Source organism: Chiroxiphia lanceolata, chromosome 10, assembly GCF_009829145.1.
Source record: "Chiroxiphia lanceolata isolate bChiLan1 chromosome 10, bChiLan1.pri, whole genome shotgun sequence".
Lineage (NCBI taxonomy): Eukaryota > Metazoa > Chordata > Aves > Passeriformes > Pipridae > Chiroxiphia > Chiroxiphia lanceolata.
This window is the reverse complement of record NC_045646.1, coordinates 25,529,800-25,554,448: the sequence shown is the minus strand read 5'-3', so window position 1 is coordinate 25,554,448 and position 24,649 is coordinate 25,529,800. Positions and strand designations below refer to the sequence as shown.

General features: G+C 49.9%; 1 protein-coding gene across 1 annotated transcript in view; it reads left to right on the top strand.

Moving 5' to 3' along the window:
* The window catches only part of GPC1 (glypican 1), a 199,844-nt gene extending 177,037 nt beyond the window's left edge, over positions 1–22,807 (top strand). The window contains 12 exon segments of the mRNA XM_032698303.1: positions 10,626–10,791; positions 12,831–12,961; positions 15,935–15,992; positions 15,995–16,053; positions 16,777–16,852; positions 16,855–16,909; positions 17,661–17,674; positions 17,992–18,012; positions 18,015–18,058; positions 18,060–18,153; positions 18,641–18,664; positions 18,667–22,807. Of these exon segments, the coding sequence (XP_032554194.1) occupies positions 10,626–10,791; positions 12,831–12,961; positions 15,935–15,992; positions 15,995–16,053; positions 16,777–16,852; positions 16,855–16,909; positions 17,661–17,674; positions 17,992–18,012; positions 18,015–18,058; positions 18,060–18,153; positions 18,641–18,664; positions 18,667–18,947 (1,023 nt within the window). The 3' untranslated portion in view covers positions 18,948–22,807.
* The last annotated feature ends 1,842 nt before the right edge of the window (positions 22,808–24,649 follow it).

Here is a 24,649-nt window from a genome sequence, read left to right as displayed (position 1 = left end):
GTTTGTGCTTCTGCAGACCCAGAAGCAATTCAGGGTTCAAAATGCCATAAGCACCCTTTGTAGGACTGGCTGTACTCAGGAGGAGGATGAAGAGGACTGAAGTCCTGGGGTTGAGAACCCTGCAGTACTTCAGACATGGCTGTCTGTGAACACCGTCTGAGGCTACAGGCTGAAATAAGCTCTTGCACCTTCAGGGACTGGTTTCTGCAGCAACTCCTTTTTGCCAATGCAGCCTCTGGCACAGCTGCCGAGACCTGCCCTCGACTGGGCAGCCAGGGGGCTGGGACCTGCCCTTCCTTCCCAAGGGCAGCATCACCTCTACTGAAGTGCCTCATGTTCTCTTGCCCAGCTGTCTCTGGCAGCTTGTATGTGAGATTGCATGGCTTAAAACAGTTTAGATCTAAGTTCCTATCAGCCCAATTCCCTCTGCAAACCCAGGAGCTTAATATCCCTTTCCCTGAGCTGGCTGTGCTCCCTGGGTCACTAGCCTCCCATTAGCTGCCTTCTTGCTTTAAACTGCAGCAGCTCCCACAGCTCCACACACACCACTGCTCCTTTCCAGCACTGCTGCATGTGAAGCTAGGGAGGAAATTTTGCAATAACATTGGAATTTGTTTGGACAGATTCAAATCAAGCTGGATGGGGAGCATGCAGTCTTGAACATATTCTTATGTATTTCACATATTACTTTTCAGTATTTCTATCCTTTATTACGTTTCAATCACAACCCTTCAGGGATAAAAACCCATAGGTGTTCTGAATAGAACAGAAATAATGCAGGCAAGCAGATATATGTCTCCTATATTTACCTGGTGGTTAAAAGTCAATTGAATCTACTTTTCAAAGGATTGAAAATTGTACCAGCTGGAAATAACTGAGTCAGATGAACAGAGCAGGGATTGTATGGAATAGGCAGGTGTTGGCTTGCAGTATTTTCCTCCAGATTGAGAGGACATGACAGCAGTCTGTCTGTCCACATAAATCTTCCTCATTTTAGTATCTGAACGCAGTTAGGCACTAGACAGGAATCCAAAGACATAGATCCTCTCAGTTAGCTGCAGGTGCTGCCTGTGGAGCCATCGCCATGGCCCTCTTGAAGTGCCCTCACTGCTGGATGTGGAGGGAGACAAGGGACAACACTACTCCCTATTTTGCTGCCCCAGATTGCTTGGACTCCCCCAGCCTTCATATTTTTTATGTCTTTTTCCTGAGTCTGCAGAATGGCCATTTGGCTTCTGGGCTGGCAGGGCTGGGCCCAGGCAGTCTTTCTGCCCTCAGCTTAACAGTGGCTCTAGTGTGCTGGAGTGTGAATGGCACATGTTTGGCATCAGTCTCCATCCTGTGTGTTCCTGCCCCTGTGCTGAGCTGAACACAATAAGGTGAGAGGGTCTCTGAACTGTGATGGGGTCATCTGTGCCCTACCACTGCCATCAGACCCCAGCACAGCCACCCCCCAGCACACTCTGCCTGTGCCCTGCTTGCTTCTGATCCCTGACAGGGGTTTGGGAACATGTGTGATGGATCTTGAATGATAGGCTTGGTGAGGCTTAAAACTCGTGGTGCTCCAAGGACTCGTGGCTGTGCATTTATGGAAGGAAGATGCAAACTAATGACTGAAATGATTATACAATTCATTAGACTTTGAAAGAATCATATTTCTGTCAGCCCTGCAGCTGTTTCTTTTAGAGTTTTACTCTGAAAAATTGGAAAGCTTGGTTCATTTAACACACATCCAGGTGCTAATTACATCAGGGCTGGCATAAACAAGCACAAGGCAGCTGCTGACCATGTGGTGGAGAGAGCAGAGTGTGCTCCCCACACCAGCTCTCACTGCACCACTGAGGGCTGGGCACACCTGCAGCTCCCGCACCTTTCACCACAGAGACTGGGCGCTGACTGCCCAGTGCGTGGAACAGCCTGATTTCCACACACGTGGAGATGCAAAGAACATCACAGCCTTTCTGGTTTTTATAGTAATATTTGAGGCTCCTTCCGTGGGGATGATGTAAAAGTGAAATGTTTCCCTATGTGAAATTGCCACATTGCAGATAGCCCCGATCACAGAGCCAGACAGCTCCCCTGTGAAACACAAACCTGTCCTCTGGGTGCTGGCCTTGTGCTAAAGGAGAGCAAGGCTGGCTTTTCAAGCCCGTTCCTGGGCTGTCAGTCATCCCGCGGGAAGCTCAGCAGTGCTCCTCACTGCCCGCCTGGCAGGATCTGCTCCTCTGCTTGGCCTTTTTTTGTAGCTGCTGTTCTTCATACTGACAGCTGTATCCCAACTGTACAATTCCAACAGAAGGATTTGGGGTAATTGGAGTGGCTTTGAATACCCACCTGCATTTCCCAGCACACACACCCTGATCTGTGGCTTGAAGAGCTGACCTGTTATCCCTTAAACACTTTCCGAGAAAAGGTTTTTCACAGCTGGCAGAAAACATTACTTTACTTCTCTCACCTGCCTTTAAAATTCATGTGAGAAGGTAAATGAGGACACCACAAATTCCTTGGTTGCAGCTGCCCATGGGGCTGCGTTGAGCCCCAAAACTGGGGAGCTCTCCAGCTGCTCTCTCAGCTGCTTTCTACTGGCTTCAAAGCACCCCTTGGTTTGGAAACCTAAGTTGCCTCATGTGACTGGGTTTAACTGATACTTCTGGAGGTTAGAATGGCCATTCAGACAGCAAGGCCTTCTACCTGGGAAAATATATCTGGCAGTTAGTGCAGGCACATTTTGACAGATATCTGATGTCTGGAGGTATTTTGTGTTCACACCTACCAACCCCACGTCACACCAAAAGCGCAGCCAGGTGCTGCATGACCCAGTGCCCACGCTGGGTCTGCCCTGCTCCTCAGAGACTAGAGCCAGAAAAGGACTGGGAGAGCAGGGACATGGTCCAGCATGGGAAACACCAAGTCTACCCCACAGAGAGCTCCCTGCAAATCACCTCATACTCCCTTGGGCAAAATTTTTAGAGGGAATAGAGCCCACAAAACAGCACTTCCATCAACAGTGTTGGGCACTAGCTCAGGCTTCTCCCCCCATAAGCCGACCTGCCCATGTCCCCATGACAATCCAAGCGGGTTGACAACACTTCCAGCAGCCTCTGCTTTTCACCCAGGCCTCCCTCTCCATCCCTGAATCTCTCCCCTCTACCTAACCCTGCTTCCCCTGGAAAGCAGGGCACAGATGGCTCACAGCAGCCTGGGGATAATGTGCAAGGGGGGTAGGAAAAATACCAGCAAGAGCTCAGCTTATTTTATTGGTGTTAAATGCCTTTCAGATGTACTTAAAGGCCCCTGAAGGCCAAAGAGTCCCATCACATTGCAGCAAGGCTGCAAGTTCTCATTTGCTTTTAAGCCAGGCTTCAAAAGGAGAAAGGATTTGGGGTTGGATGATTTTTTTTTCCTTTTTTTTTTCTCTCCCTTGTTTGAAGCCAGCACTTCAAAAGCAGCATCTGCAGCTTGGCTGCAGGTTCTGGGTGCCAGAGGAGCTGGCCACCTCCTGATGGGAGCAGGAGGAGACGCACCACCAGCCCCGGGAACAGTCTCACCCCCTTGAAGCCATCCAGAGCCGGCGGCATAGCCCAACCATACACTGTGCTGCTGTGGTAGGAGCTCGGTACTGCCACTGTTGAAATGATTGTCCTGTGGCTTCCTAAAGCTCAACCTTCCTCTGGAAGCTGGGAGGGGTAAGGAGAAGCATTGCTTGATCAAAAACACCATGTAACTCCTGGATGTGACGTGTGGAACTTGTGCCAGCACTAGTGCCTCTTTGGCTGCAGTTTCCTGAGGCCGCCTTCTCTGCATCCTACACTTGGGTCTTTCCAGCCACCTTTTCAGGAAATAATTGACTTGGGTTTTGGATTAAGGAGGGCGTAGCAGCTTTTAGCTGAGTGCTGGTGAAAACTCAATAACACATAAGGCTCATATAATTGCTTCCATGATCTGTTTGTGCCCTGATATTGCTCAGGGGGTTTCAGAGGCTTTGCGTTTTTTCCCAAGCAATAGGCATTAGGGTAATGGCAGAAAATGTGTCTCCTCTTTGCCCCTCTCTGTTCTTCTGTGTGACCTGTCAATTGAGATCCTATGTCAGAAGGGTAAAAAACCCTCCACTGTTCCATATTCAGCGAGGTCCAGGGTCAGGAGGAATTGCACTGTTCTTTGCACCAACTCTTACGCTGTAAAGAGGTCTACAAATCAGTGGGTGCTGTTTGGAAAATCAGCATGTAACCTGGGTAGGAGCTTTAGTGGGAGAAAGAACAGATCGTGGTGGGGCTGAGGGAAAAGTGCTCTTGTTACCTGTGAGCATGTGTAGGTGTGCAAAGATGGATAACTTGGGTTGAACATGCAAATCAAAAGTTTGATTTGCTCTTTAAAGGTGCAGAAGAAGGATAAGAAGGCTTTTTCCTCTAGAAAAGTCTAGCCTGTTTCGACCAGAGTGCTGCCCTGCTGCTGTGTGTCCTGCAGAGACTAAAGCCCTCCCAAGAGCTGTCTGCGCTCAGGTGTCTCTGGTCCATCAAATGCTTGTGCAGTGGTGTCTTGTGTTTGAGCTGAGTGCTTTCCTCATCTAGAAGTAGTTTCTCCTCCCTATGTTTTTGCTTCAGAAAATGTATAGCTGTTCCAAAGTTATGTTTAGGTCCTATGAAGAATAACTTAACTCTCCTTAAGCGTGCAGGGAGAGAGTAGGTTGTCATCCTCAAGCCTCCTGTGTTTCTGTGATTCTCTGCTTGGAAAGCATATTAATAAAGTACAGGGCAGAAGCTTTTTTTTTGTTAGGAGCTTTTCACACTGAATGTTTTCTAAATTGGCTGGGGAGTGGCAAGGAACCCAGCTAGCGACTAATCCCCCAGCCCATCCACTCAGCAAATGGCTTGTGAAAGTCATTCATTTTACTGTAATTGATTTAAACGTTGCTCAGGAGGAGGAAAAAATTAAGGAAACGGATGCCACTCTGAATAGAGAATTATGTGTTCTCAATGTTCTGTCCTGTTATCTCCACACATGCCCGTTCTCCTCTGGTTACTGAGCAAACAGTGTGCTGAGGAGTCACATGGCAAATCCCACCTCAAAATTGTTGTGAGCAAGCTCCAGTGCTGGCCAGGACATGAGACAGGAGAGTCTGTAAAGGTCCTTGGCTCTAGGAAAGCATTTCCCTCTTGCCGCGGTCCAAAAGCGGAGGATGGGACCATGGCACAGCACGGTTCCACGACACGAGGGTGGAATGCAGGCAGAATGCTCTATTCACTTGTGCACCCGGTCTTTTATCAGCTCGGGAGGGGAAAGGGCCAGAACATAGGGCGGAGCATGAGACAGACAAGTGGGGGGACAAACCAGGATAGGGACACGGGCAAAAGAGGGAGGAACGTGGGAGGAGCCGGGGAGAGAAGGGGTGAATGGAGGCTGTCCCCTTTCTGCAGCTTCTCCAGCCAAATGGGCAGAGAAACAGAGGAGCGGGGAGGTGAACAGGCCGGGAAATACAAATTCCGGGGAAGCATGCAATATATATATACATAATAACTGTAAAGTCTGCATCATAAAGTCCTTTCAATCACTGTACATCTTTTTCCACTTCTGAGATTTTCCCCATTCTGATTCCTGGTCCTTCACACCCTCCAGCAATTCACATCTGGTTGGGTGGCTCCATCAACAAAGCATGGGCACATCAGGCTTTGGAGAATCGCCGTGGAAAAGCACAGAGCTCGGCCCTGGCTACAGGCACAGTCATGGGGTAATACCTGATGACAACCTCCTTGAAATGTCAGTGCTTATGGTGGAATAGGGCTTTTTATAAGGCAGCCACCTGTTCCCCTTGCATTATGTCTTTGTTACTACTGTATTCCCAGCTGTAAAGTAGTTTTAATTAAAGTGATTTACTGCTTAATATGATTTGTCCCCTATTTTGGGTATATCTTAGAAGATAGTATTTTTTCCTTATCACTTCATCACTGGGTGTACACTTTAGAGGACTGTACCCATGGATGTCACTGGGGTCAGAATTGAGTATGTGGATTTTAACTGAGCAATGACATAGGATCAATGTATTTTTAAGCTGAGCTTAGCTTTGTTTTGCATTTTTATTTATACCTCTGACAAGTGAATGAGTTCCCTGGCTCCAAGCCATACCTCTCAATAATGATTTTTTTTTTCATATTCTTTGGAAATGGCTTCTCCAATGTATTGTGCCTGTTCTCTTGACATCTTAATGCAGTTTCTAGATCACTGAGCTAAGAAAAGACTACAGGTGCCACTAAAGTGTCCTTAAAGGAGAACCAGCCACAGGCTGGGCCAGGTTGATGGTACTTAGAGAAATCAATTATTGTCATGTACTATCTTCATGCTGTGCAAGATCAGTTAAAGATGAATCAATTATGTCAGGTTTCACTCCATCTGCAGGAGTTTTCATGCTCCTGCCCTCAGGCCACCTGTGGTGAACGGAGGACGTTGCTTATTGATCAATCAGTTATTGCAGTTCTGTGCTGGGAAACCGGGGTGCTCTCCAGCAGGTCTTAGCTGTTGGGCAGGGGGTAACTCATAATGTTTTGGGTTCTTTTGAAGACTGAAAGGTGAAAGCAAAAGCGCTAGGAAGTCAAGATATCTCAGTGTGCAGGTGGAGGTCAGTCTGGACCTCCTGCCAGCCTGGAGAAACTGCCTCACTCCCACTGTGCGGGCATTTTTCTGGAGGGAGCTGGCATGGAGGGAAGGTGCATGGTCCCTCATATCCAACCCAAGGAGCTCTTCTCCCCAGTGCCACTGCTGGAGCTGGTTGGGCCCTACAGGTGAGCAGGCAGGGGATCTGCAGCACTCTCCTGTTTGTGTTGCTGTATCCGTACCCTGGGAGGGAAGCGCAGCCCCTCCTAACAGGGGCTGGTATTCCCCTGAGAGGACACAGCATTCATGAAAAAAACCTGGAAGCTAACTTCAGCAAACTAATCCATGAGGACTGAGAGATGTTTGAAGGGCTCTGTTCCTTAATATACTGCAAGTCACTTAAAGGGATGGTGCAGGATCAGGGTTGGGAGGGGCTCTGGGAGCCCCAAGCCCTCACCCCCTTGTACCCTGTGTGGAGCAGTAGTCCATGGGCTGGGTGGAACGATAAGAAACTGAGCTCCAGCCAAGCAAAACATGGAGAAAATACTCTGTGAGATTCCTCTTCCTGCTCTCTAATCCCTCTGTTCTTGGTTCACCTCTGCAGCCTCCCTGTGCCGAAGGAGTGCTTCTGCCAACAGGAGAGGTTGGAGTCATTCCCTGGGGAAAGGGAATGAAGCCTGGTGTCATGCACCTGCAAAAAATTAATACTTATCCTTTCTGCCAAGAGATTAAGTTGAACAGTTGGCACCTGCTAGATTCAACAGAGTATCAGCTGATTATGGATGTTTCACCTGCTTGTCTTCAGAGGAGATTCTGTGGGGCAGGGAGCAGAGGCCAGGCTCCCTGCTGTGAGGCAGTAGGGCACTGCACTGTCCTCCAGGAGAAAAAGCCACCGTGCAAGAGTGACAGGCTACCAGTGCACACACACCTCTCTCTGACATCCAGAAATGTTCCTTGCTGAGCTGCAGAAGCAGCTTTTTTTTCCCCCCAGACTCTCAGCAGCTGAGCCTGAGCCTCGGACACCATTGTTGCCTGCACCCACTGCCCCAAGACAGTGGCAGCAACCCACCGTAGCTGCCTGGGCACCGGTGTGGTGGTGGGTGGTGTGGCTGGTGACAGGCAGTGTGGCTGGCTGACAGCCGAGGAGAGGTTGGAGGGAGGTGGGCTGCAGGACAGAAGGCAGCTGTCTGCACCATGGGGAGCCTTGGCAGCTGCCCACGCTCGCCCGCCGTGCCAGAGGGCAGATGGAGTGGGTGGGCACCAAGGAGCAGGCGCTCATGGCTGCTGCTCTTCTGCAGCTCTGAGGGTGGCCGGGCACGGGTGGCCCTGCGTGGTCACTCTTTAGTGGGAGAGCAAGTGCCGAGCTCACGGTGTGAAGGTCCTTTCTGACACACACAAAGTAAATGCAGAGGCCAGAATGAATTCTGCAAGCAGCAATACTTGTGAAATGCCCACTGGGCCTGTCACAAGCTTCACTGAAATATGGGCTTGCTGTGGTCACCCTTGTGTAGCTCCAGTGCAGGGCTGGGTTTAAACAATACTTTAAGCATCTTGGAGATGCTTTTCTGAGCCAAAATGTGTCTCTTGCCCCTCTCAGTGTACCCCACAGGTTCTGGCAGGCTGTCAGTAGCTTCGTGTCCTTGCTGCTGGTGGCTGTCCTCTCTGTCCCGGGGGGGCTGGCCTGCACTGCCTAAGGGCAGCTTCCTGCAGGCAATGCTGCACTCCTGTTTTCCACCCAGAGCACCTCATCTCCCTGCGCTCCAAAAGGCTGTGCAGTGTGACCATGGAGGTATGTGGGTGCAGACAATGATCTGTCCCCATCAGTGCTGTGGAAAGTGGCTCACCCAAGCGACTCACCTGTGCTGCAGGTGCTGGGCTGTGCAGCTGGCCTGTGGGGTGGGAGGTTACAGTGCTCCAGGGCCATGGCTGGATATGGGATGAACAGTGACGGGCCATGCCAATAAAACACAGGGACAAAGTTGTGTTCAGGCCTGCACAGGCTGCGTGATTGTGTTGGAGTGTCACTGTAAAATCCATGTACATCTATACCCTGCCCAGGGAAGGGGAGGTCACAGCTCCTTTCCCAGCTGGATCTCTTGCTTTTTGTGTGAGTGCTCTGGATTTGAAAGGTCTGCACCTACAACCTGTGCTCTTACCTTTGCCTTTCAGTCACTATTCAGCCATGATTATTTAAACCCTGAGATGTTTGCCTGTCCCTCTGCTTTGTTGCATCCCCTCTGAGATCGCTGAGGCAGGAAGCGCAGTGGCTTCACCGCTTCTCCCATGGATGAAGCTTGTGGCAGCCATGCGGTACGGCAGGATGGAGCCTCCATCTCCTGGTGACTGAGCCGCATGGCAGCTGGGCACCGGGATCTGCCTGTGGGAGTTGTCTCAGGAAGGAGCCAGAAAGCTGGTCCAGGAAGCCAAGGAAAGCTTTGATGTGTGAGAGGTCCCTGCCAGGCTCAACCCCTCTGGCCACAGTGGGACACAGCGTTTATCCAGAGTCATCTCAGGGCCTGCTTCTGGCTACCAAGGCTTCCCTGAAGCAGGCTCTGTTTGGGTTCTCTCTCTGAGACCTAGAAATTTTTGTCCTCATCGTGAAAAAGGTTCTCACAAGGTTATTTTAAAGCATTGCTGCCCGATGAAGCCTCAGCACCATCCAGCATCAGTTTTCCTGAGGCTTACTGCAAGTGGGGTGCTACTGTGCAGACAGTTTCAGTAGAGGGGAAGCTTAGGGATTTTCTCTTGCAACCTCTAATATTGGGCTCAGCAGGTTCACACTATCTCAAAGTACCTCAGAACTGCATACGTTCAAAGTATTTTTCACAAATAATAAGGAGATCAGGGCAGTTTCAGCATTGCAGCTGCAGCTCAAAGCTCAGGGATTTTTCCATGTCAAGATTTGACCCTTTCATCACTTTTCTCCCCTCTGAGCTCCTTGTGAGTGTCAAGTACCTGGAAGCAAGGGAGACTTGCATGCAGACACTCTTTTTTTTTTTTGTAAATGGTTTTAAAAGTTTGACAAGGGAATTGCAAATGGATCTGAGCAAAGATGGAAGAAGACCACAAAGGAGAAGACACTTTAGCAACAAGACAGGGGAGGCATGGAGCTCTGCCAGCATCTCTGCAGGGTCTGCCAGGTTGTTATTCACTCCTCCGTGCACTGACAGCCCCTTGCCCACAGCAGTTGAAGGGGGATGCTGTCCCATGGCTGATGGTCTGGGGGGATGTGCTGCAGAGGCTGTGGCCGTGCTTTCTGGGCTCTGCACCTGCACTGGCTCTGTGCTTGATGGACCAGGGTGGTTTAATTAAAGGTGACAAAGCCACCTCCCGAGTCAGCTCTGCACAGCACCGGCTGCACGTGCAGTGCCTGTGAGCTGCTGGCACGGCGTGTGTTGGCCCATGTCACCGGCTGCCTGCGGCTCCTCGAGTGCTCACAGAGAGCAACCACTTCCACTGTCAAGTGCTCTCAATTGCCCTTATTTTCAGAACTGTGCAAGCCTTCCCCCATTACCATTCTCCTTTCCAAAAATTCCAGCTGGGAACTTTCTGTGTCCAGGGCCCCACTGTGCATCCCCCCAGGAAGCCGGAGATGCAGTTTGTGGTGGGATGCCTGTGTCCACAGGGTAGTGGCAACAAACCCTTCCTGCAGAAGGGGCATGGTGGTGCACTGATTGCAGAGGCTCCAGGGATCAAGGTTACAGCTGGTGGGCAGCCTGGGCTGTCCTTGTGGCCACCAGACCAGGCTGGAAACGGGGTGCTGGTGCTCACATAAAGGTTTTTCGTGGAAGGCTGGGTTCAAACGCAGCCTGAGGAACTGGCTGCCTTGAAGGTCTTGTCCCTCCAACAGGAGTAACACCTGAGGAAAGATGAGGGGAAGGAATGGCAATGAGAGGGGAAGTGGCTTTCCCAGGGCCACACACCTGGGGAGCTGTGCTGCCTTTCAGAGCACACCAAGCTCCTTCACCCCAGGCAAGGGAGAGTTCATCCACATGCCCCCTGACCAGCCTGTGTGCTTGACTCTGATCTATCTCCCCCAGGTGTCCCTGAGCCACGAGTGCACTCGCGCCATCATGAAGCTGATGTACTGCCCGCACTGCCGGGGCATGTCCAGCGTGAGGCCCTGCAACAACTACTGCCTGAACGTTGTGAAGGGCTGCCTGGCCAACCAGGCAGACCTGAACACCGAGTGGAAGTACCTGATGGGTAAGATGGCCTTACTCTGCTGCAGCACAGCTGTCTGTCACAGCACCCTTTGAACTCACTGAGGCAGTGTTTGGCAAGGAAAGACAGGAGGGTTGGAGGCTCAGTGGAGGTTGTTTGCAGTCGTAAAGCTCTCACTCCTCCTTGTGCCCACAGAGCATCACGCAGCAAACTCCTCTTTCTCTCTCAGGCTCTACATAAGGAGTGCTTTGAGACCTGAGGGAGCTTTGGTGTTTGTCTGTGCTCATGCAAGGCAGGCACCAGAGGAGATGAACTTTGGGCTTGGCCTTTTCCCTTACCTTGGCACCCACTGCCTGGCCAGCAAGGCTGCCAGCTCACTGCCCAGATGCAGCCCGGCAGGCTGGCTCATGGTTGGCACGTGCTGGTGTTAGCAATAAAAATCCTGATGGAGTTCAAGGAGTGTCCCCTGCCTCTCAAGGGACATTGCAAAATCGATCTGGAACTGCAGCAACCAAGGCCGGGGCACTGCCCAGTGAGGTGCAGCTACCACCTTGTTCTGGGCCTAACAAACTGTGGCTAATTGGAAGTGCTCCGCATGAGAGCAACTGGGAGGCTGCCGTGAAGAAGGAGGAGGAATATTCCCTCCCCCAGGGGTTTAACCAGGACTTCAGTGTGCTTTAACCTTTCTGACCAGAGCCAGCCAACCGTTCCCTGTCACTGCTCTCCAGGCAGGATGGCTGCACATCTCCTGAAAGGTCACTATACAGCTCTCCCTGATTGACAAGAAAGCAATTCCACGTGCATTTTGCACTTACTGTGGCTTCCTCTTCCCAAGAGACATCATTGTCAAGGGGTGATGGTGAGGAGGAAATTGGAGTTTCTTTCAAATTGCTGTTGTACATTTCAGTGTCAGAGGTCACAGTTTGATCAAGGACAGGAGCAAAATGTGGAATCAAAGGCAACAGTTCACAGTGTTATCCATCCTTCACCCCTCTCCAAGCCCTTCTGTGTAGGCAGGGAGGATTTTGTTACATTAAACACAGAATTACTCTTTCAGTTTGACAAATTAGGGCAGGTCAAATTAAGGGAGGTTTTTATAGTAAGTGGTTCAAATATAACTTATTAGTAATTTTTGGGTGTAGCCTTTGATTGAAATGTCTGTATCCCAACATTAGTGCCTGTGCAGGCTAAAATTATCTGAAATATAGTCTCAAAGATGACACCACAATCCCTGAGTGGCAGCAGAGTTAAACTGCAAGCTCTTCAGTGTTGCAGGAGATGTTATTTCCCAGAATACAAAAAAAGTCACCCCTTACATATAGACTGACCTTGCTTCAGCCCCAGCTGGAGTGTTGAGAATCATCTCTGGAGGTAAACAGAGCCTGGTAATTCTATATAAGCCAAGCACAGTCCCAAAGCAGCCATCCAGGCAGGAACTTCCAGCCCAGGCAGGAGTGGCTGGACATCAAGAGGACAATCCTCCAAGAGGAGCTGAGAGCAAGAGGCACCCCTCAGTCACTCCCTGTCCTGTTTACCAGTTAGTTGTGGGCATTATGGTCTACTTCTCTGCTGTTATAGACTGATATTTTCCTTGTTGGTCACTGTCATCCTTCCAGAGAGAGAAGAATTAACTCATTTTTTCACTCCACTGCTACGGAAGCTATTGCCCACACCCAGTACCTCTGGCACTTCATTGGCCTCATTTGTCCCACCTTTTGCTGGCTGCAGTGCTTTGCTGAAGACATGCAGTGAGTTAGGAGAGGGTGGGACAAGTATTGCTGTGTGTTTCTTAATACTTCTGCACCAGTTTTCTGGTTTTCCTTTCTGTGTCAGCCCGGGAAATGCGGATCACTTTGGGTGAATACAGGTTGCATTTACCATTTGCAGGAGGTGGCCTCTGTTCCTGTGCCATAGAGTGTGGCTTGACTTAAGTAAGGAAAAGGAGAACCTGTGCAGTAGTGAAAATGGGGAGATGTCTCCCAGCCAGCCTGCTGAGGGGCTGGCAGCTTTTCCCACCCAGCATGAGCGTGATCTTTACCTTGGTTTGTACAGAGTGATGATGAGATGCCTTGTTTCCCCAGATTCCCTGATCGTGGTGGCTGATCGAATTGACGGACCCTACAATGTGGACACTGTAATAGGGACCATTCACATGAGGATTGCTGAAGCTATTTCCAACTTGCAAGAAAACAAAGATTCCATCACAGCCAAGGTAAGAGCATGTGCCTGGGCCTGGCTGAGGACACATCATGTGTAACTGCCAGGACCAAATGCTTTTTGTGCTGACTATTTGACTGAGCTGAAGGACATAAAAGAGTGAAAGAGAGCAAACGTCCTCTCTTCTAATGATAGGAAACCACCCATCTTAGGCAAAAACCTTCTTCAGTGTTTCCAAATATTGCTCCCTGACACATCCAGCCAGCCTCCTTTGGGTACAGGCACAGGACATGGGACTGCATATGCAGTGACTGGGAGAGGCAGGGTGGCATTTGCTGTCAGGGGCCTCTGTGTCTGAAGAGTCCTGAGATCTTTTGGCCAAGCTGAGGTGTTTACAGCAAGAGCACAGTACCCAGTGACAGAAGGCCGCTGCTTTAACCTGCCTCGGGGGGATGTTCTGCCATGGCAACACTGGACTATCAGGTTGTATCGTGGGACGGAGTTGCAATCTGGCAGTCCAGAGTACAAAGCAGACTCTCATGAGGCTCACCTGTCTTCCAAGAAGTATATATTATGAAGCTGTCTTCTATTTTTGGTATATTTATCCACTTAACCACAATCACCTCTGTAGCTATAGGTAAGAGAAGCTTTGGGAACAAAAGCAGCCCTCCAGGGCTTCTGCCTTTTGTCCAGACACTCCCCAGGTCCTGCAGCTATCCCGTAGTTAGGGCAGAGATGCAGATGAAAGGAGCGGGACTGGTCCTAACTGGGTTTTGGAGAAGGGATGGGCTACAAGTATTGCTTGGCAAGCAGGAATTCACTGGCACACATCAAAGCACTAACAACAGCATGCAAACAAGTTTAGGTTTCTTTCCTGACATGAAAGGCCATATTCTTTCTTCCCTTGTAAGATGAGACTGAGGCTGTCCTCATAAAAGCAAATCCATGGTGTGGGAAAACATGGCATCATTCACAAGAAAGATGTTTCCAAGGGGAAAATAATCTAATTGGTGCTCAACTGGAGCAACCAAACATGTTTGATAAGCTCCTCGGTGTGACCTGGTGACCACTTTTTGCTGGTGGCACTGTTTTGAGCGCAGCAAAGCCATCAGGTGAAAGATGTTGTCGTCACATGAGCTTGAGACTGTCTCAGAGCAGTCCTGGGGGTCTTCTCTGTCAGGGCCTAGGGCAGCAGGCTCGAGCTGCAGTTGAGGGCTTCAAACATGGCCTGGGCCATGGGCACTGTCTGCCAGTTGCGAGAAGAGCCAGAAGTGGCCCTTGAACCTGGTGACACCTTCAGTCATGGGTTTTCCTGGGATCTGGGAAAAAAATGGAAAGAAAAACTTTTGGTACTGGGCCCTGTGTTCACAGCACCACAGAGCCCTCTCTCTGCCTCCTCCTCTTGATCCCTGTGGCTCTCTCATGGATTTCAGGCAGCAGGAGCGATCAGAGGCAGCAAACACCTATTTGCTCTCATCGTGCAGGAGACTATTGATCACCTCAGTCTGCAGGAGACATGTTTTGTCCAGCAGTAACTTGTGTTGCTCACCTGAAGCCCTTGGGATGGCAAGAGGATCACCTTGGTACCACGCTGTGCTGGAGCTGCTACAGGAGCCACTGTCCTGGACACGACCCCAGGCTTTTACCTTCTGCAAGAGTTGTCTGCTGCCAACAGCAGTAATAGGCCCACAGGATACAGCAGTGAAACAAAATTGGTTTTATTTTGTTAGAACCAAGTTGAAAATGTTCCACGTGCGGTTTTCAGGGCAGGATTTTGCACAGAGCAAAGGAGACAGATGAACAAATTGGCTTGGTGCTGAACTGCTGGAGTCATCAGATCTGTCTAGTTCAACAGGACAGAGCACCCCAGGAGAGGCCTTTGGAGGCTGAATGTCCCTCAGACACACCAACAAGCCCCATTGTCACTGAAAGGACGCTTGCATAGGTTAGGACTTTGCTGATTGCTGTCAGAATCCACTCACCAGCACATTCAGCGGGTGGCACGAGCTGTGTCAGCAGTGCTCCTGCCTGCGGTCCTGACTCCTCTGCTGTAAGGGGACACCAGGCAAAGTCACATTTATCAATGGTTTCTGACAGTACCCTGGTAACCACAACAAGCTTGGAGCCCTCTTTTCAGATCAGATGGCTTTCTTTCTAAAGGCTGGTGTTTTCTGACTCAGACTGACAGTTCAAAGTCCCTCCTGGCCTCTGATGCTTTGTTCAGCCTGGCTGGCTGAGCACTCCTGCCACCAATGAGGCTCAGCTGCGCAGCACTGGTGATCTGCAACAGAGGTGTCACTACCTGGACAGGTCATGCAGAGACTGGGAGAAACAGGCGCTTCCAGGACATCTTTCATCTCATCCTAGAGGCCAAGTCTGAGGATTTGTACTTTCAACGTGCTTCTTCTGACCTCTGGCTACAAAGCCCACCTGGGCAGGTAGTTAGGATGGTAGGAGGTACCCAAAGATAGGGGATAAATCAGTTCCATTGCCTAATTTGTCCCTGAAACATCCAACCTGACGGTTTGTGGCACATCTGCTGTCCTTGCACTGCCCTGCTCAGAGGGCATTAATTTCCCAAGTGCGGGCGCTGATTGTAGGAGTCATGGGGATAGTCCCACCTCTGCTGTTGTCCAAATCAATGAAGCTCCCATGCTCTGCAATCATGAAGCCCACATCTCTAGTGTAACAAGTGTGATCAATTCCCATCTTGTTCTTCCCAAGATTTTATTTTCCAATCATAAGAAGAAGAGATAAAATTACTATAAATAATTTAATATCAACATTGATGACTCATCCAAAAACATGCATTAGTGCTGAACATTTTGCTTGATAGGGTAACCAAAACAAGTTACAATGTGCTGAAAACACATCTGGCACCAGAAACCAAGCCAGAATCTCTGAGATCTTGCAGGTAGGAAAGATAAATATACTTAAGACAGGGAAAAACCACCCATAATTCTAGAGTGTTAAATAGTGAAAGAAATGGCATCAAAACATGGGATAGAGAGTTTGATTTGTTTTTCAGGTATTCCAAGGCTGTGGAAATCCCAAAATCAGCACAAAAGGCTCCAGCAGCGAAGACAAGAAAGACGGGGAAAAGTCACATTGGAGGCCAAATCCTCTGCACAAGCACTGGAGATGCTGGTGAGTTTTGTCTCCAGAGCTCCCTTCTGCCAGTGACCAGGACAGGAGTGCTGGTGTGTGATGTCCCCTGGGAGGAGATCACTCCCCTGTGGGTCCTGCAGGTCAGGTCAGACCACCTAGGCTGCTCAATCATGAGTCTGAAGCTGAGATCATCCAGTGAGGGTGTGAGCTAAGCAGACCTGATCTTCTTACCTCTGCACAGGGTGGGGTCTGTGTTGCTGATAACCAATTTCCCAGGGATTTGGGGGCCACACTTATTTGGAGAGGCTCCTATCCATTGGTGTAGTTCAGCCTCAGTCCAGCCTGGATACTGGGGTCAGAGGTCCTTCTTCATGCAGATTTTGGGTCTGTGGATGGCAAACTGTGGGATTTGCCATGGTCCCACAGGTGAGAGGCTCCTCACTCGCAGACACCCATCTGTCCTACCCAGCAGAGCCTACTGGCTCTCACCAAGGAGCTTCTAAGCATTTCCCTCATGGCCCAGAAGATGGTCTCCTCCTGGTTAATCTTGTGGTACCAGAACAGTCCTTGGCATGTAACCTTCAGCCTTGGGTATTGGGTTGACAGTTGGTCTTTAGGGAAGGTGATGACACATCCTTGTTTTCATAAAACAGACTTTGTGATGTAAAACAAACAAAAAAAAAATAGGCAGAATCCTTGTCCTTTCCTCAGCCTGGGGTGCCCTAGAGGTCTCCTGGCCCTGAGCATCCCCTTTGCTTATAGGTTTTAGATGCCAAAGGGAATCTGACAGCTCTCAAGACTTACTGGATACCCCTGCCCAGCAGCCTGTGCAGCAAAAAAGTATGGCCAGCTCAGCGTCAGATGACAAGTGTTGGAACGGGATGACCAAGGGCAGGTATGGAGTGGGGCCGAGGTGCCAGGATTGCACCATTCTGGAGTGAGAGGGAGGTTTGATAAAGGCCTTACACATCATCACAGCCAGCCCACTTGTTAGAGTGAGCAGTCTGTCCCTGTCCATAGAAGTGTTGTGTTTCTGAAAAACTGGTACCTGGGAATGTCAGGCCTGGTGCCATTTTGCTGTGTGTCAGAGGATTAAGCACTGAAATGCATTTGCCATGAAATAACTGTGTAATTTTCTACTACTGAAGCAGTTTTGCAATTCCACATGCACTCAGAAGGCAGCAGAGCTGGATTTAGCTCACAAACTCCAGAGCTGCTGCGGAGAATTGCATACATGTCTCTCTATCCACACCTGCTCCAAAATGCTGTTTCCTCGTGAGAAAAGGCACCTAGGTGACATCAAACAACTGCAGAAACAGTTCCCACCCTGGCTGAGGTTAAAGGATGTCTGAGAGGAATGGGCAACTGCTGGACCTGCATCTTTCTCCACTTCTCTTCATGAACTTTCTGGGCTAGGCTCTGCCAGCCCAGACCCAACACCTTTAGCTCTGCCAACAGGGTCACAGATCTGCAGGAGGGCCAGGGTTTAGCTTGACAGCTCCAGATAACTGAAGCTTTCCTGGAGGCCTGTCTGGTTGACTACTCGGCTGGGTGTCAATCCCCACAGGTTTAACCAAGCAAGGATGAAGATGCTCCTCAGCTCCCAGAGATTTTCCACAGGGGAGTGGTCACTGTGGGGTCCACAGTTACCAGCCTGAGAGCAACCCCTCACCTTTCCTGCAGGAAAATCCCTCCCTAAGCCGGGATGCTGCAGGCCATCAGCCACCTCCTGCAAGCTGAGATGCCTCAGGATGAGCCTGAGGCTCTGCTGGGGTCTGGCCATGGCAGCATGGCTCCAGCCATCTGTGGCTGCCTCATCAAACACCACCCTACAAGGATGTTCCACAACCCACCGACTGTAGCTTCTCTGGGCTTATAGAGGCTGGATTGTCACCGCTGTCTGTGACAGGGACAGGTGAGGTGAGCTGAGAGGGAATCATCTAAACCTGTCTTCTTCCTTCCCATTACCTGCCTGAGTGGATGGGGATGGCTTAGCTAACCGATCAACAACCCAGAGGTGGAGGTGGACATCACCAAGCCAGACAGTGACCATCCGCCAGCAAATCATGCAGCTAAAGATCATGACCAACCGGCTGGGCAACGCCAACATCGGGAATGATGTGGATTTCCAAGACACAAGTGAGTGTAGCAGAACGGGGAGAGGTCCCCCGCAGGCGAGAGGGCCCAAGCACAGTCCCTGCAGCCTCCACAACTGTCCATGCAGACACTGCTCTTGGCCCGGGGGGCGAGAAGAGAAGGCACTGTGGCAACCTGGCTTTTGGCTTGGAGCAGCTGAGGGGCTGCTCGAGTGCAGCCAACTTGCTATGGGTGGTTGGAGGCTGTGCTGCTCCCAGTGCCTTACTGAAACCTGAGGAGCTCTCTCCAGTGCCAGCCCAGCCCTCTTTAAGGGACTCCTGTCTGCTCCATAGGTTTCCAGCTGTTGCAGCAGGAGGTGGTTAAAGTCAGCTGGAGGTCAGATATGGGCTTGTGTCCCACACTGGGAGATGCAGAATGCAGAGAGGAGGAGGTGGCCAGGGCAGGGCTGGTGGCAGAGCTCCCTGGGGTTGCAGGGACGTGTCCCAGGTAAGAAGGCAGTCGGGACTCAGCCGTGTTTGTCTCTGTGCAGGTGACTACATGAGCTGCTCCGGGAGCGGGACAGCTGTCCTGACGATGTCTGCGGCAAAAGACTTTCTAAGAGCCCCAGCAACAGGCAGCCAGAAACACACGCTATTCCTAAGCAGTCGGACACGGCGTCAGTGGGACCAGCAGCAGAATCTTTGCCTTCTGCCTCCCTCCTCCTCCTCCTCTTGGTGGCTGTCATCGCCCCACGCACTTGTGGCGGTAACTCACTGGCACGGCCAGGAAACAGACTGCGGCTGAGGGCTTCACTTGCCAAAACCAACCAACCAACCAACAACCAAGGACATATTTAATTCGCCTTGGCAAAAAAAAAAAAAACAAACAAAAAAAACCCCAACAAAACAACACAACAGGGAAAACGAAAAAAAGGGAGGAGAAAAAGGTTTCAAAAGGTTTCAGTGTTTGCTATTTCTGGCAGTGCTCAAGCTGTTTTCTTCTTTCTTGGTCTTCCCCAATGCTGGGCCCTTCTTTCTGTACCTCATTGTTTTACTTTTGTTATTGCCACAAACTGGCTTTTGGGGCCGAAACAAGACTTTGCAGAGAGGGCTCTGGGGGAAGTTGGCCAGCCCCTACAAGGGCAGCTCTCCTGCTACCTCCAGTGAATATGCAATTGCGCTGACCTTGTTCCCCAGACAGTGGCCAGAGCGGTGCTGCCAACAGCGCGATGGTGCCACGGGGCAAAGCCGGCTCCTCCCGCGGAGAGACTGGGATCCTCAGCGCCGCTTACATGCTGCATTCAGGGGCTCTTTCCAGTTCTTTGTGCTTCCTAAGTGGCAGAGATGGCCCTTCACTTCCAGCAGCGTATGTAGGAGCACAAGCAGGTCTGGTGGGTTGAACTGACACAGTTTGTCAGTGGCTGTTGGACCCAAAAACACAGAACTCCCTTTTTTTGGAAAGGTCACAAGTGGGTTTCTTGACTAGAGCTCGTAGCTGGTGACAATTTGAAATGTAGGTCTCCTACATCTAAGTGACTGGGAATGAGTCTTAGGGGTTGGGGTTTGGGGTACTTTTCCTTTGCATGCTAGTTGGAAAACCATTTTTACCCAAGTAACAATGGTTCAATTTCTACCTGCAGTGCAGTACCGTGGTAGGTAACAGAGAGATGAAAATATGCGCAGTGGGATTCTCTGTGCAACAGACAGTTGTGCTGCCTCCTCCTTCTCTGGCCCCAGCCATGAACAGGAATCCATTTGTTTTTTTCTTGGTAATAAGAAAGACATGGGGCTTTTTACTAACTGGAGCTTTGGGACTGGTTGCGGCCCCAGGCAGCTGCCTTAGGGCAGAGAGGGCTGGAGGTGATCAGCACTGGACAGTGTCCCTACCCAGGGGGCTGCCTCAAAGCAGCACCTACCAGAGGGGATGTGAGGATGGGATACATTTTGTTTGTTTTCCTTTGGTGTTTGTTCTAGTTGCATTGTAGGATTTTAATGAATTTCCCTGTTGCTTCCCATCATCCAACACACCTCCTCTAACCACTGCAGGGATGGGCTGAGACAGTGGGTCAGGCACCCACTGGCAGCTCTGTTTTGGCTCAGGGGGGGCCAGGCTCACCCTTTGCTGCCCCCTCCCAGCACACACAGCCTCTGGGTTGCACAGGCTGCTGCCCTAACCCCAGAATGCCTGGTGGGGTTGGCTCCGTGCCAGGTTTTGGAGACTGGAGGTGTGGGTGAACTATAAAATGTCCCCACGTAGCTGTAGGAGTGTCTGTGCTTGTAGGGCTGTGCTTTGGGGCTTCCGGAGGCTTCTGTGCCTGACAAGGGCAGCCACTGTTGGCTGGAGGCATAGGTTTAGCAGATGTTAGATCCAACACTGTCACTGTGACTGGTTGGGCCAAGAGCCACCCAGGGATTGGGTTTGAGTTTCAGTTGTGTTGTACTGAGGCAAGGGGGAGGGCAGAGCTGGGTCTGTCTCCTGCTTTACTGGTCTGCACAGCATTGAGCATATTTCCTGTGTCCTGCCAGAGGGAGACTTGCCTTGGCCTGAGCAAACATAATGGGGTTTGGGTTTGCCCATTTCCTAAGAAGAGGGGAAAAAAAACATTTTTAACATTAGCAGTTTCTAGAATGTGCAATTTAAGGGGAGATGAGAACATGAGGAAGGTAATGCCAAAAGCCAGCAGTGCAGGTAGGGCAGAGGGAGCTCTTTGCCTGCCCTCCCTGGGGGCCCAGTGATGGGACTGAGAGTGCCTCAAACTAGACAGAGATTTTAGGCCAGCTTTGACTGCCTCTCCAGTCTCTGGTGACTAGTGTCACTGACTGGGCATCCTTTCTGCCTTGTCCTGCCCTTCTTGTAAGGTAAAATCTTACCTGATCTTGTAGTGTGTCCGAAATGACCGCGCCCGAATGCTGGACATTGGCTGAAGGACAGACAATGCCACTAGACAGATCAGACCCTGGAAGAGGATAAATGCAAGTCATGGATTTGTACAGGTTTATTTACTTCTAGACATATGACAAGTTCACATGACTTTACTGCTCTGAAGAGCAGTAACTTTTTTTAAATTTTTTTTTTTTACTGGAATTGCCAATACAAATTTAACCTCCAATTGCAGAAATTCCCACAACCAGTCCTGCAGAAACTTTACATCTAAAGCAAAATTAAGAGGAGGGAGGGACATCAAACCATTGTACCCTCTTCAAAACGTGGTTCAGTTGGAGTTCTAACATATGGATGCTGAAGTCAGTCCTAACATATGGATGCAGAAGGAGACCTGAAAGGAAAGTCCCTGTCACTTCCATTTCTCTGCAGTTAGTGTTTACCATCCACCTTTTTATCCTCAAAGCTTCTTATGGGCCCCTTCACACCTTAAATGTAAAGCCAAGAATTTACTGATTGTCCGCTTTAATCTTTTAACAATTTAATAGCCCAAACTAGTGGTTCTGTTACAAGAATAAAACCTGATAGTCCCAATTAATACAGCAAAACCTCAAAGAAACTGTTAAACCAGTTACGCAGGAGAAGCCCTTCCTGATGTCTTTCCTCCAAGGCTGGGTTGAGCTCCCACTTCCACAGGGCCTCCAGGCCCTGAGGGTGACCCCTCCTATCCTCAGGGAGCCGAGCTGGGATGAGACCAGCAGGCAGGTGAGGGCAGTGCCAGGGGCTCAGCCCCTCTTTACCAGGAGGGACATGACGGTGGTGGTGACGCTTCCTCCCTCCTTGACCCTGGGCCCCCTTGGATTTATTTTTTCTACCTTTTCACACAGTCCATCTGCACTCCTGCTTTTTGTTGGTTCCTGGTTATTCAGTTTTTCTCCTTCTCTTTGTTGCCCTGAAGTGGTTTCCCCAAGCTGCTGCCATTAAATGACCTGGGGCTGCATTTGACCATGGCATCTTCCCCAGGGAGCCCACTGGCCGAGTCCCCCAGGATATCAACTTGATATCACTCTAAACTAAAGCAAACCTAAAGGAAACCATAGTTACTGATGACTAACAACCACTGGTGTGGCTCAACAAGCTGAAATTAGCCCAGTCCGGACAAGCCCCAAACCTGTTCTCAGGCTGGCACAGAGCCTGGGCCTTTCCAGTGCTTAGAAATGACATTCCTGGGCTACGACCCTGCTTGAAAATGCTGTGACACCCTCCCCAGCCCCTGGCTGGTGGCTGCTTGGGTTGGCTAGATGAGGGGAGCCCTGGGAACAGGTCTGTCTGGGGAGAAAACATCTGCTTGATGCTATCGAGATAGTGATTTGTGGTGTTCTGGTGTGAAAGGCCTCATGCTTGACAGGGTAGTGCTCTAGGAAAAATATTGAACAAAAACAACATCCCTGGGAAGGGAGAACCAGAAATAGGGATTCCAAGTGTCTCTGTCTTTCAGCCTGCTCTTGTGCCATAACATGTATGTTTTAACTAAGGGCAGGGTCTCAAAAGCTTTGAGAGCACAGCTACTTCTCATTTACAAATGACAAGCTGCCTGTTGTTTTCTGGTGGGCTTGGTAGGGGCTAAGGTATAGCAGAATATCTGAAGTCCATCTTTGCTTTAAACAGATGCATTTCTATCTGCAGAAGTAAGAATTATTTCACTTATCGGCATAGCTGGACACTTATCTATTTCTTTCTGTTACCAAGGTACTTGTAACTCTCTTGCACTGTTTATCTAAAGTTGAAATATGTTCTTGAATCCTTGTATAAAATAAAAAGGCTGGAGACAAACCTAGATACAGGGCAGTTATTTCTTCTCCATTTAAGCTGAGTTTGACGTTTTCTTTCTTTTCCCTCATTAAAGCACAGATAAAGGGCAGGTCAGGAGTCCAAGCAATGAAATGGTGTTCAGCCACAAGTTTCTAATGGCTGATGCCAGTGTTGGCAGCAGAGGTTTACCTGCATCCAACCCCGTATCTTCCAGAGGAGCAGCTGCTTGGTTGGATGTACAGAGTGTATTTGTGGGAACAAGGTGAGCCTGGCTTGAGTCATCAAAGCAGGATGCTAAATGTTCTCTTTCTCATGTAGAAGCACAGAAAGAAGTGGTATAACAGTATAAGGAATCAGAAATGCCCTGATATTGATCATTACGAAGTATTGTGGTAATTACAGCCATGGCCTTACACCAGTGCAGCTGTTGGCAGGGCTCACAGCAAGCAGAGAAGTGATGTGAATGTTTGATCTCAAGCATGTGCTTGATGCTGATACTGGTGCAGCAGAAAGGTTTGTACTTCAGCTCTGTCCTTTCCAGTAGTGGTTAAATACAGCTGTCAGGGTAACTCATCAGAAGCTGCTGGTGAAGTGTCTAAGAAAGACTTGATAACTGGAAACTACTAGAAGTGTATCTTTCTGCCTGGAAGCAAATACCACCTAAATTTAATAAACTGAGTGATACCCTTGAGCGAGTAGGCATTTCTTTAGGTTCCTGTCCTGCAGTTACAGCTATTTGCACCACATGCACACATTCATATAAATACAGACAAGTGCAGAAATGTAGGGTCTTCTCCTTGGAGAAGTTGTTTGCTTACCGTTGCCTCCTTTGCCTCCTCTGTGTCTAATGATGATCTTAAATAATATCCACTTACAGCTGTGTGTTTATTAAAGTTGTCTGAAAAACATTGCTGCAATTTGTGATGCCACTGTGTTTGCAGTGATGCCGCAGTGTGTTTGCAAATTCACTTGCTAAGAGCTTGCGGGAGGTGTTGGATGTGATACAACCTCAGCTCCCACTTCCCAGCCACACAGCCTTGCGTGCCTGGGAAGGAAAGGCTTCAGAGGCTCTAACAACAGCTTGGTACCTACAGGGAGCTCACCAAGACAATGGGGCAGACACTTACAAGTGCATGGAAAAGGATGAGACACAGCCAGTATAACTGGGGCTGTTTGCACCAAACCCCAGCTGGCAGTGGCCAGAAGACCAGAAGTCCCCCAGCAAAATTTGGACTGAGGCATCAGATCTTTTCTAGTCAGGGGATGAGGGGTTTTACCCTGCAGTTTGACCATCATCTGGCAGAGATGCCAACTGCTTCACTGCCAGGAGGTGGCATTTGTGTTTACCTTATAAATCACTCTCCATGTAAGGATAAGTGCTCTGTCCCTATTTCCTCCTCTGCACAGGGACATGATACAGGGCAGGCTGGTGGGAAGGGACAACCTTTCTGGCATGAATGACCATTCTTAAGGTCAGCTGCAGGCAGGTAGCAAGTAAACATCTGTAGCCTCAGAGTGAGGAAGCACAGGTGTGGCCACAGTGACATGGTGCTTACGTGACAGAAATGCTGCCCTGGGATGGGAGCACCCAGGGAAGACCTGCACATCAGTGCAGGAACTCATAAACCAGTAAGTCATCAGATTTGTCCTTTTAGTCTGTGCTCTGCTACTGTGAGAGTCCAGGTTCATTTTTTGTGCCAGCACAAAATATTGGTCACATGCTCCTGTTTCACCAGAAAGCAGAGGGGTGAAGCAGCTCAGCCACATGTTCAATGCTCCCGGGAAGTGGATGGTACCAGCGATCAGCCCTGCAGCGCTGGCTGATGTGAGCATATACACCTGGCCTGGCATTGCCCCATCCCCACCC